The sequence below is a fragment of the Cupressus sempervirens genome, chromosome 3, assembly GCF_028749045.1.
Source record: "Cupressus sempervirens isolate cs-2001-9-10 chromosome 3, ASM2874904v1, whole genome shotgun sequence".
Classification (NCBI taxonomy): domain Eukaryota; kingdom Viridiplantae; phylum Streptophyta; class Pinopsida; order Cupressales; family Cupressaceae; genus Cupressus; species Cupressus sempervirens.
In genome coordinates this window covers 932,669,507-932,683,167 of record NC_143120.1, presented here as the reverse complement: position 1 = coordinate 932,683,167, position 13,661 = coordinate 932,669,507, and the positions used below count along the sequence as shown (strand labels likewise).

The following is a 13,661-nucleotide window of genomic DNA, read 5'->3' as shown; positions in this document are numbered from 1 at the left end:
AAATATCATGATATTATTGCTAAGGAGGAGATCTTCTAGAGGCAAAGGTCCAGGGCCGTTTGGCTCAAAGAAGGTGATAGGATCTCAAAGTACTATGAAACATAGAGCTGCCAACCGGATTTCTTCCCTTAAAGTGGACTCAATAGTGATCAAGAATGAGGAGGAGATTACCAAATAAATGTTTGCTTTCTTTTCCTCTCTCTTAATTGCAGATTCTATGAGCTCTCTGGAGTGTGAGAATGCTATCTTGGATTCCATGCCTTCCCTAATATCTGAGGAGCAGAATGCCACCCTTGTAGCTATCCCTTCTAAGGAAGAAATGAGAAGAGCTGTCTTTTTGTTTGAAGGTAGTAAAGCTTCAGGCCATGATGGTTTTCCAATGTTTTTCTTTCAATTCCTATGGGAGGTTGTTGGAAAGGATGTCCATGATGCAGTGAAAGAATTCTATGGGGCAAGAAATATTTTAAAAGAAATCAATTTTACTTTCCTTTCTTTGATCCCAAAGAAGGCTAGTGCTAATACTCTTGATTCTTTCAGGCCTATAAGTGTAACATTCGGTTTTCCCGAGTCTAATTTATCATTCAACATACTCAAGGAATATAGTTACTACTTTGTTTCATAGGAAGAGAGTTATATCATTCATGTTCATGTGAATAAGATTTACCGTTAAAAACAGTTATAAAAAATTTCTCAACTAAAAACTTGAATTACCATCAAATGAAATTTCTATAGAAATTGAATACCACATACCTCGGAAAACTGAGTTCGAATCAAACTAGGGATGCTTCTGCAACCACCCGGGTTAGTCCACAAATACGCTATAACAATCTCATATAATGACTATCATCTACAAGTTGCTATCTTAAAATCAAATGATAATTTTAAATAAATACCACTATATTTTAAATTAGGGCATCACATACCACTATGTCAATTAGGGCATCATTTACCTTCGGTTCATTTAGGGCTTTTGATACCTCTATCTCACTTAGGGCTTCTGTTACCACGGATTCATCTAGGGCTTCTGATACCACAGATTCAATTAGGGCTTTCGATACCACTGATTCAAATAGGGCTTCCAATACCACGAATTCAATTAGGGTTCCAATACCACTATCATTTAGGGTTCCAATCATCTCTCAAATCAATTAGAGCTTCAGATTCCTTTTCCTCTAATTACTGAACTGTGACAGAATCTCAAGATTAGGAAATATACTTATATTCGTTATTCATATATATAAAAGGAAAATGATAATAACAATGAAATACTTCAATTTAATCTTACCTCCTCATAAATAAAAATGATAATACCTGTTTCCATTAAACAATTGAATGCATGGCTTATCTCTGTATGAGGCATATCTGACATTTTGAGAGAGGTGAAACATTGTCAGAGGCTTAACCATCCAACCTTGAACAACAACTTATCTCCACACGATCTCTAACAAGAAAGCCCTCCCTACCCGAAATTGACAGGGGTCATCTTGCCATCCACTGGGCTTCTTGATAATTTAACTCACCACATGACTTGGTAGCAGGGGATCACAGTAATAGGAATGTGCATGAGCTATTAATTAATTCATATTAAATGGTAAATATTGAAATGTCATAAATGATACTGATTCATATAATTACAAATTTCTCTCTTTCACCTCCTCACCCTATTCAAGCCTCCAAGCCGGTGATTCCCAAGTGTTATCACATTAAAGATTATAATGATATTTTACAACTTCTTCAACATATACTGGCATCTTACCTGGTGATTTCCTTAATGTTCTGGTTTTATTATCTCATTCTCAGTGAAATATATATTTCAGGATGGATTTGAGTCTAAACTGGGTTGATATACTTTCTTATCATGGCTCTGAAGATAATTCTAGTAGCTCTACATATTTTGACATATATATATATATATATATATATAAGAAGGAATAAGAGAACAAACTTTATAATTTCAATGTCATATCAAATTTGGATGTATTCGGATTTAAACACCTTTATCTAAGTATATAGCATGGTTCTCAAATGAATAAAACAAAATACAAATGGTGTAAACACTTTTTATCCCTTCCTAACATCCTTAACATTGGAAATTAGCTTATTTTAGTCATAAACATTATTTCAATTTGTAATAATAAATTTGATTAGAGAAGAAAAAGCCTTTCAAGAATGATTTATAGAATAATTTATATTTAGATGTTGTAAAAATAAACAGACTCAAATTGGAACATCACTAAGATAGTCGATTGCTCTTGAAAGATTAAATGAATCTTTGGAAAAGGATGGCAGTCGGCTTCATTCCTCATCTTACATTACTATTAAATAAAGACAGATTGAATATGGAACACGTGTGGCTCATTCATAGCTCAGATTCTATAATACATGAGGAAAAACAATACAGTTGCATTTTACAATAACAAAATATATAAATACACTCACATTGGTCTAACTCCTATGACTGTCTCAAAAATTATGTTGGAAATGGAAGAACCTTACGTGACTCTCTCTGTCACTGCAATTTGAAAGGCCGACACTTGGATGAGCCCGCTAAATTTGCTTTGAGATCCATGCCTGGTATCCAAGGTATGTGATGATGTCTTAAGGGAAAATCAGAACGGGTTCTGATGGCTCGATAACACAGCTTAAATATTTGATGTTTAGGGGTTATCAACCCGACTAGGATTAAAAGGAAAGGGATGCTGAAGGCAAGGTGAATGAAATCGGTTTTAACCTTCCCAAAATGGATTGCAAGCAGGGCCAACCTTTAACCTCTGCAAATGACTAACATAAAATCTCGAGAAGCCAAAGAACTGAATGCCGTTAATGAATACAGATGTAGGATGCCTGAAAAGGATAGATGCCAAAAATGTTTAAAGGTTTACATAAATAATATTGAGCCGACCTTATGGCTACCCAATAGTTACAAAGATCACTCGAATCTTTAATCAATCGGCTAAAGGAAAAGAAAGAAAAGAAGATTAAAGGTTTTTAAAAGTTATTTTAATTATTAAAAACTAATAAGCAACATCACTTAATTAATAAATAATAAGAGCCGGACTCTATGGCTTCCATCTGTTACCATAAACATTACGAATTCCAATCATACATTCGACTTAGATTCCTAAGTAATAAATCGATTAAAAACATAAAAGAGAAGAGGAAACGATTAAAAAGGAAAAGATTATAAAATAGCTCCAAATGCCAAATATTAAGTTGATTCCAAACCAAGTGCTAATTGGCTTAAAGCGAGCAATAATAAAATAGAGTTATAATCCAAACGTTATTAAATTATGAACATTAATATAATCTTATAGGTTCATATAAACATCATTTTTTAAAATTATAATGGTGCCCAATCATTTATTTATTATATTAATGTTTATAAATATTAATTAAAGTAATATGATGAAAGATATATTAAATCCTTTAAGATACATTTTATATTTTAACTCAATTATTTTAATTTAAATTATTTATTTAAATAACTCATGCAGTTCCACAGACGTATCCTGTTTCAAATCGCTAGGTCCTCTACCTGTCTGCCCAGTGATGGTGATGCCCTGCCTAATTCTTTTCTGACAATGCTTCCACCCATTCGACATGCTTCTTGCAAGGAATTTCTCAGTAATTAAATTATTTATTCATAAATAATTATAATAGTTAACCTTTCATCTTTAATTCCTTGTTGCCATTAAGGAGCTGGTAGAGGGTCTTCTTCAGTTGTTGTCTGTTTGTTCTGTTTAGGTTCTTTCTATTTCTATGTGCTGGTATCTGGTTGCTCTTGCTGCTTTTTATTCTTTCCAGCTGTTATTTTGGTTTTTTGGTGTCCCTGTTGGGGCTCTGGGCCTTAATGTTTTATGATGTCTAGTTGGTGCTTCAGGTTTCAGGTCCGCTTAAAACTTATTGCTCTGTCTTTTGCTGGTTCTAATGGTATTTACTGAAAATCTTTTGATACTAATGTAAGGGTTTCAGGTCCGCTCAAAACCCATTTTCTAATTTTAAAATTATAACCATTTTGCACTATTATAGATGGGAAATCAATAAACTCCTATAGTTTATATTTAGTATTATAAAGTAGTTTTAAACTTTAAATTATTAATCTATCTCAACTGTTATATAGTAAATTTATGAATTAAAAATAATGTAAAATTTATAATGTATATATCTATTTTTAATATATGATCTATATATATATATATATATATATTTAAAATTATAAAAATTGGAGTGGAGTGTAGGTTTTAGGGAAATTTGTAGGCAAAATATTGAAGAAGTTTGTAAGGAATGTCTAGGATTTGGCAGTAGGGCACCCCTATTCAATATTTGATAGAAATAATCTTTTCAAGAAACGGTAATCCTCGACAATATGGTAGATCAACCTACTACCAAGTGTCAACAGGACAAGAAGACAAGGGGAATGTGGGTTTTTGAGGATTTTGGGGGTGGCGTTGTATTTACTATACACTATATACATCAAATACTAAATATAGACTATGAAGTTTTATATGTTGAGCATCAAATTATTGATAACTATTAAAAATGAGAATAAAATAAAATTGTTGAATCAGCAAATGGAAGATTTATATTATATAAAAAATATGATAGTAGCACCACTTGAATTGCAAACACAAAACACCAACATAGAAACCCCAATTTTTTATTTATATTTATGGTACCCAGCATAATTAGCAATATTTTATGCAATAGTAGTTAGAAACCCTCATAAACTGCCCGTATTATGTTTGCAAACGATCTGAAAATGTCCTTCAATCAGCAGAAAATATATTTATATATCTGATTTTTTTGCAAATATTTGAAAAATAGAATATAAATAAAATGCACTTTTTAAATATCTTGGTATAGGAAACTTCTAGAAGTCTCTGAGACACATAGGGGACTACTAGCTGTCCCTCAAATGCCTAGGGGACTCCGAACATCCCCAAGATGCCTAGACGACTGCGGGCATGCTGGGGACATCTCAAAGACTCCCAACCATCCTCGTGTTCCACTTGAGGTTGAGTGACAGTGGCAGGACTAAACTCGAGGGTGTTGGTGGGTATGTGTCCTTGTGTTTAATTGGATCAAATAGATATTTGGATCTTGCAGTAAGGGGACCATTTTGGTTTCCAAATAATATCCCAATATTACTTAGAACACATCAAGGGTTCTAGTAAATTCCCCTCTTTTAAATTTTTTTTGGATTGCACAATTTTGGAGAATCTCATAAAAAGGGAATTTAGTTAAAAAATCTGGCATTGGGCATATAAATGCAGAATAGAGGAAAAATCTTGAAAATGGGGAGGGAAATCTGGATTATGCATGGATAACCTCAAGTTTCAAAGCTTAAATAGAAATTCTACAAATGCCATGATACAACAATTCATTTCTAGACCTATGAAGATTGAAAAAGGAAATTTTAGAAATGCTAGAAAACGTTTGGCATCTATGGGGTTTCAAAAAGGGAAGCGATGATGGCGTGAGCAAAAACATAAACCCCACTTTGTGGAGAGATGGATATACAAATGGGAGTGAAGGAAATATATCCTTCCATGGTATTGTCCCAAATAATATTCCTGTTTCAGGGAAAAAACAATTGCTATTCCTAGTGGAGAATTAAATGGTAAGCTAAGATCAAGAAGCAAAATGGGTAGATTCAAATGATAATTGAGTCATTCAAGAAGAAGGAAAACATGGATCTCAAAGGTTTAACAAGTAGACGTGGTAGAAAATTTGCTAAATGAATCCATGGAAGCTAGTTCTTTCTATTTGAATGGGTTGAAGAGTATTAGGTATGAGTTGATAAGGTGTTTTCTAGTTATCAAAGCTGGCGCCTTTTTGGCGTAATTCTCTCTAATAAAGAGTTCAGAGACTCAATGTTGAGAATTAAATCATGGTTTTGCAATACTTCAGGCTTGCATATGCAAGGTGTTATGGTAAATCGATATTGTAGTTTTATTAAACAAAAGAGATGAAAGCTCCTTATATAGATTTACAAAGGTGATGTTTCTAAAATAAACAATCTTGAACTAAAGACGGAAATAGAAACTACCTAATAAACTAAAGACTAACTAAGATGGCCATGATAGAAACATTATAATATTCTAATACCCTCTCTTAATGGTCATTGTCTAATTGATGTCTTTTGATCACAAATCCTTCAAAGCATTTTGTTGCTGCTTAGACCCTCCCTAGATTTGCAAAATGTTAATGACCAAGAAGCCAATATTTTTGCATAAAAGAATAGAGAAGGGTGTCTCTTCTTTAGAATTCTTTGCAACAAGAGACAAGAGCCTGCCACTGAGATGAGTCTGCTACTAACCCTCTTAGAATCAGCAAAACATCTGACCAAAAATCATCATAAAATACCCAATCTGATGTTGGATAACGAAGTTGCTCTTCCTTGGAGATAGAGACGAACACTAAGAATGTCTAGCACGATTTTTAAGAAAAAATTGACAAACCCTTCAAACTTTGTAGATGAGCAGATGCCCCAAAACAGACTGCAAAAATGTGCAATTTAGGCGAAAAATCAGAAAATAAAACATGATTTTTGAGGTGAAAAATTGATGAAAACCGAGCATGATTTTTGAGGTGAAAAATAAATCAAAACTAGACTATCCAAAGCTTCATTTTTTAGAAAAAAATGGTAAAACCCAATAGATATTTTTTAGGAAAAAATTATAAACCCACAAAGGAATCCCACACAACTTTGTGAATTACAGGTAGAGAAATTTTTCCGAGGGAAAAAATTATGAAAACCCATCAGAAAATTTTGTTAAGGGAAAACTTTATAAAAACCCATTAGAAGTTTTTGAAGGGAAAAATTTATGAAAACCCATCAAAAATTTTTAGGGGCTACAAAACATGAGACTTTGCATGGTAAACCAACACATGTAAGCAACATGCAAGATTATGCGACAAACATGCAAGTACATGCAACCCTAAAAAATTAGAGACTTTTGTTGCAATCAAGAAATCGTGAGATCAAAACTCTTAACTAGGCTTGTGATTTCCAGCAAACATTCTGGAAGACGAACCTCAAAGGTTTCATAAAATACCTCTAAAAATATTTATTTCTAAAAATTGAAAAACAAATTTTTGGGAAAAAATCCACATCAAAAAAAGCTCGTATTTTTAAAAAAAAATCTGCCAAATTTTATGAAATCCCATCGACTTGTTCTAAGACCATGTTATGGTAAATCGATGTTATTGTAGTTGTATTAAATAAAAGAAATCTCCTTATATAGATTTACAAAGATGATGTTTCGAAACAAAACAATCGTGAACTAAAGATGGAAATAGAAACTACCTAACTGACTAAAGATTAACTAAGATGACCATTAAAGAAATATTGTAATAATCTAATACAAGGTTGGTCTCCAAATTTTAGTCTCACCTCAACATCTATAAACTTCATTAATGTGTGGCTCTAGTTGTATTCCCTTACTTTGGAATATAGGGAAAGAGATATTTTAGAATATGTAGTCAATTAAGTGGGAATATTTATCTAAATTGATTTGAAATTCTTTATGAATTTGTGTGATAATAGATCAAGCTGGACCATTTCCAACCTTATTGCAACTTCAATCAAACCAGAGAAGTTGGAGTAGACAATTGTCTTTTGAGGGGCTTGATTCTATGTGTGTAGTAATTGTCATTTATCAAACCATTCTTGTGTTGATTTATCAGATTCTCATTTTGATATTCAGAGAGAATCTGTTATTTAGGATTATTTTATTTCAATAGCTAATGAACACATATACGCTCATATTGAGAAGAATGTATTTGATTTATTCCTGGAATTGTCAGTGTAGATGTCTCTATCTTTGAGAAATGTAAAGGGTATATCAAACTTAGAAAATCTTTGTCAAGATATATACCTAATGACTCATGCCAAGATAGGTATCCTAAAGGTCATTTTAAAAAAAAATTGAGTATTCTTTAGGAGGTTCTCTCCCCTAGAGTTCAACAACCACGATGAAGAAAGAAGGAATGGGTTTAATTTGCTTTATCTAAAAAGTTCCATTTACATTAATCTGTCTCTTTAGATTAGTGTCCACAATAGGCCATAGTAAGGGGGTAGGCTTTTTGATGGACTCTGGAGAAAAACATGCTGATTTACCAGCAAATGAACTATCATTTCCTATTAAGAATAAGAAGTCTTAGATGGAGTGGAGATAAAATATTTGATACAGGGCTTTAGGGTGAAGATTTTAATGCAGTTCTACATTTATGAGATAAAAGTGGAGGTATTCAAAAAGAGCTTCAACCTCAAGTGGATTTTAGGAGATGGGTGTTGAGAAACAAATTGATGGAAATATACATTGAAAATGGTGTCTATACGTGGAATAACAGGAGATTGGGCTTTGTTCATATAGCAGAGAAACTAGACAGGGTTTTCTTTGAGGGAGATTCAACTACATTCCCCATTGACTCTAAATCTTCCATCAGAGCAATATCAGGATCAGATATTTGTCCAGTTTTAGAATTTCTTGGGGAGAAGAAGCCATTGCAATGTTCTTTCATGTTTGAAACTATGTGGTTGAAAGACCAAAACTGTTTTGAATTTATAGAAAGATGGTGGAAAGAGAGCGATTTGGGGGACCAAATTATTTTTCTTAAAATAGTTTAAGAAAAATAAATTAAAATCAGTAGGGCATAAATTGTTAATATGGAATAGAGAACACTTAATCAATATCTTAACTTCCAAAAATAATATAGAAGAGGCATTTGGAATTTTTAATGATGAATGATTTAGTAGGGAATGGACCAAAATAGGTTTCCAAACAAGAAAGATCTTTAAAGGAGTAAGAAGCAATGTTGGCTAAGGAGGAAATTTTTTGGAGACAAAAATCCACAGAAGTTTGGTTAGCAGAAGGAGACACGACTTCTAAGCTTTTCCATAATGACACTAAATAGAAAAGTATTAGTAGAATTCACAAGATTAGAGATGGGAATGGATGTATGGTTGAAGAGCTTAAGGTGATAACTAAAGATTCAGTTTTATTCTTCACAAAGATTTTAAATAATTGGGAGGGGACAGATTACAATGATCAAAAAATATTGTTAAGATCCGTCTCAAAGGCGCAAAATAAAGTGTCAATAGATAAATTCTCAGATTAAGAGATTGTTACAACTCGATCAATTGCACCTAGATAAAACTCCAGGGTTGGATGAGTTTCCAGCAGGCTTTTTCCAAAAATGGTGGCATATTTTAGGGAAAGAGATTGTTGGGGCATTCAAAGAAAAAAGGAATCTTTAGAGAGAAACAAACAACACTTTCATTGTATTAATTCCTTGCTAGGAGACCGCCTTGAGCCTAAATGAGTTTAGACCAATATTCCTTTGTAATACAATGTGTAAAGTTTTGGCAAAAGCTTTGGTAAATAATTTCAGAAGAGCAAACCAGATTTGTGCCAGGTAGATCAATATTTGATGGAGTGATCATAGTTCAAGAAGCTATACACTTGATTCAGAGCAATAAAGAATCAAATTTCATTTTTAAATTGGACATTAAAATTTCTCATGACAAGGTGGATTGGAGGTTTTTTGTGCAAATGCTAATAAGCTTTTGGTCTTTACAGAGCATGGATCAGTTTAATTGTTTTTAGTATTTTCAGTCAAGGTTTCCAGTTTTAGTAAATGGAACACCAGAAGGGTTCTTCGAAATATGTAATGGTATTTGTCGAGGGGACCCATTATCTCCATTTTTATTCATCATCATGGCAGAGAGTTTGGGAAGATCTATAATTAGAGTGTAGGAGACTGGGAATTTAAGAGGAATCAAGATAACTAGTTTAGTTTCCTATCAAAACTTTGCAGATGATGCAACGTTATTTGGGTATGGGAATAATTTGAAAGCTAGAGAGACTAAAAAGATCTCAAATGTGTACAGGAGAAATCAGAGATATTCTTTTTCTTTGTCAGTCTGAGGATTGAAAGAGAGATTTTAGATCTCATAGGCTTTAAGGCTGGTAAATTACCATGTTCTTTTTTAGGACTACCTTTGACAAATGTTTAAAAAACACTGAAGTATGTGACACACTTGGGGAAAAAATGGACAGGAAAACGGTCATAGAAGGCTAAGTGGCTGGCCTGGGTAGGAAGAGTCACTATGTTGAAAGCTAGTTTATCAGGTCTTCCTATTTATTTAATGTTCTATATATCTTTATTAATAGGGGCTTATGCAAAATTTCTAAAGAAAATGAGAACTTTCTATTTGCAGGTTTTCAGCTAAAAGAGAAAATAGTTTTAATTTCATGGGAGAAGATTTGCAGACCCATTTATGCCATGGGGGGTAGGGCTAAGGAATCAACTTTGGAAAACAAAGCTTTGGGAGCAAAACTGGGAGCATGTGGAATTAGTATCAGACAGGTGGGCTTAGATCAGATTATAAATAATACATACAGTAGACAGGGCTGATTTTCTGGCAGACTGTTAGCTTGCAGGTGAGGGCCATACCAAACCAGCAAGTCACATCAGCATCTTTTAATCCAAGAGGCCACTTTAGTGCCGCTGAGACATCTCTGGGTTGCGAGGTCATCTTAGTGGCTTCCTAATATCTCTTGCTACTGAATGAGACCTAAATGTGCTGGAAACAATCACAATTGGAAGACTGCATCATTGCTGCTGAAATATTTGTTGCATGGAAAGCCACTTTAGGGCTGAAAAGACAACATTTTTATTAAGGATGGTGGGTTAGACTTGAGAAACTGGATGGGGTGCTGAATTATTAAATCTTTAACTTTTAATGGGTGGATGGTAATAAATATCATGAAACCCAGTCCTCGAATGGGTTTGATGATGATCTCACAAGTCTTTTAAAATTATTTAGGCATGCATTAGGGCCAACATAGTACACTTGCTTGTTCTTGTTGACTTTGTCGTGTGTGAATCCAGGTAGAATAAAATAATAGACCTTAGGGACATCCTACTATTGCCATCATGGGAAACATATTTTACAGTAGTCGTTAAAAATTCTGCAGAATACATTTCAAAACCAATATTTCCAAGGAAGAAGAAAGGACACAAATCTGAAACAGAGAAACTCTGTATAAAAGGTTTAGATGCTGTTGATGAGGGAAGACAGTGGATCATGATTGTCCTCACCAGGAGCAGGAATAAGGGTGGAGTCAAACAAACTAGATGAGCTGTTCTAACCTTGTGGATGCATGGTCTCAAAGTTGATGATCACTTTCTGCCCTTGCATTCTCAGCTGTACTCTCTCTTGAGTCTTCTATCCTTTTTGTTCCCTCTCAAGGAACCTTGTGGCCATTAATTCCTTTTAAACCAGCTTTTTATCCTTTGTGCTCCCCATTCCTAGGTCTGAAGCTGTTATTCTTTATATAACTTGTTTCTTTAATGGATGTAGGATCTATACCCACAGCTTATTTATCTTGAAAAAAAAACAAAAAAAAACAAAAAAAACAAATTCTGCCAAATAGCTTAAACTTCTAATGATCATGATGATACAGTAAACACATAAAAAATTTACATAAGGTATAAAATGGGGAAGCGATCTATGGGCAATATCAAGACAGTCAAAGAGGGTTATTTTCCTCACTGGTTTTGATGATGTGTTGAAGTAGGTAAGAAAGGAGTATTGTCATCATTTTTCAATCTATGATATATGCTGCTTATCTGCTTGTGCTTTATTTATAAGGTAAATCTATGGAAAAAAAATCATAAATGCCCTCAGCTAATCAGGAAATGGTTGGTGCTATTGATGGTTATAAATGTCCCACGCCTAGTTAGGGAACATATTCAACATGTTTACAATGTTAGGATGTAGAATTATAATGCTATTGAATTTTTATGAAACTTGATGACAATGAAACTTCAAATCTTTATTGCAAACTATATATAAATAACGTGGTTGCCCAATGTGACATTGTAAGCTGCAAAAGTTTATATATAGATACGACAAGGTAGATTAAGGTGACATTAGTCTAATATTAAATGAGGTTCAAATATGCAGTATGCACTTTATCTCACTCTATTCTATCACTTGTAAAGAACATTTTATATGTTCCATCTTTTAAGATATCACGATCGCAATTTACTAATTTAGTTTTAGAGTTGGATATCTCAGCCAATTGAGTAAGTGCATTTTCTGCAGTCGTTAGTTATGAAAAGTTTTGTTTTCTTTCCTTTACCAGGTGCAAATTAAGGTCATGAGAATGAAGGGAATGGAAGCATGAAAAATAGTACAATGAATGATTTATTTTCAGTTACAGTCCTATTGCTGTTCATCGACAGATTATGTGTCTATGTAACATAGCTTGTTTATCCTCTGTTTAGATTTAGGGAAACATTTTGGTTTCTCATAATGTTGAGTGTTGTGAGTTTCAAATTGACATTACTTTTTAGTGCAAAGTTGCATCTGACACCAAGATGAATACAATTTCATAATTATACATATTATTAGATCCCTTATATCAACACTCTTAAGTGATTTTTAAAGTGGATTGCATTGTTTTCTATGCAGACGGGAATACATGGAAAAGTAATATCCTCATATTTGGGGCAACCATTACCTGCAACCATTGAGATTGGTGGAATCAACCATAGTGTAAGTCATTCTTTTTTGTAACTTATAATAATCTATAATTAGAGATTCAATATGGGCTGTATGATCTGTTTGAGAGTTTTAGGCTCAGGTTTGTTTCCTTAAAAACTGCAATAATGTTTTTCTATTTTCCTTTTTTCCATATTCACAGGTTAAAGCTGGGCATCTCTTTGGTGATTTTCATCGGATGCTTTTTCCAGGTCGCAACTATGAAGGTAGGATTATAGATTCTTGTTTGTTTAATTACACATCAGATCTGTTATGGTACTGAATGTTATATTGGTTTTACTTAGTGGCACACTTTTTTGTTGGGTTTGTTACAGTGACTGCCAGTTTATCAGATTACTCTTCCAAGAGTACTTATATCATGCTTCAAAAAGAAAAAGCTTCATATGTTGATTTTATCTTAGATCCAGCAGATCAAAAAGTGATGTCAAAATCTGGATGGGGAGTTTTTTTCCAGAGAAAATATCTTAGATCCAATATGGATGGCGAAATGTCGTTTCATCCTTCGGTATTAACTACTTGGGTTTTCATGATCATAGTTGTCTCAGTTCTCTTGTATGTTATACTTAGGTGGAGGGTACGGTCCAAGATTTTGAGACAAAGGCAAAGATTGTAAGGGGTGTGAATCTTTTTGTACTCATTCTTTAAATTTTAATATGAATTCATCCCAAGAAAAATGAGAAATAAAAATAATAATTTATACTCTGAATTTTGTCCATAAAGCCAACAATTGAAATAATATCCGGTAAAAGGTTTTGTATCTCTATTACGTTTACAATTTTTCTTTTTGTGCACACACAACATCTTCCTTTGAATAATCTCCTTTGTATTTTAGGTTCCTCAATCTGATTTATTAGCTGATTTGGATATATTATAGTTCAACCTCAATTGTGCTTTCATATTCATTAGAACATTCACCTTTCATATATCCAAACCCTATCATATCTCCCTTAGGCTTTTGCTGCTTTAGTTGCTCATTAAGTTTGTTAGTACTTGAATATAATTTGTCAAGATGTAACTTAGTCTCAAGAAGCTCACCCTTCACAATATTAGTATACTTTTGAAGTTCCTTAAGCTTTGAATCATC

General features: G+C 33.3%; 1 protein-coding gene across 3 annotated transcripts in view; it reads left to right on the top strand.

Annotated features, from left to right (window-relative positions):
• The window catches only part of SOL1 (carboxypeptidase D), a 194,207-nt gene extending 180,924 nt beyond the window's left edge, over positions 1–13,283 (top strand). For all 3 annotated transcript variants that reach the window (XM_089822536.1, XM_089822537.1, XM_089822538.1), the window contains 3 exons: positions 12,488–12,571; positions 12,720–12,783; positions 12,892–13,283. In XM_089822536.1, coding sequence (XP_089678662.1) covers positions 12,488–12,571; positions 12,720–12,783; positions 12,892–13,190 — 447 coding nt within the window. In that variant the 3' untranslated portion in view covers positions 13,191–13,283. The remainder of the gene's footprint in view (positions 1–12,487; positions 12,572–12,719; positions 12,784–12,891) is intronic.
• The last annotated feature ends 378 nt before the right edge of the window (positions 13,284–13,661 follow it).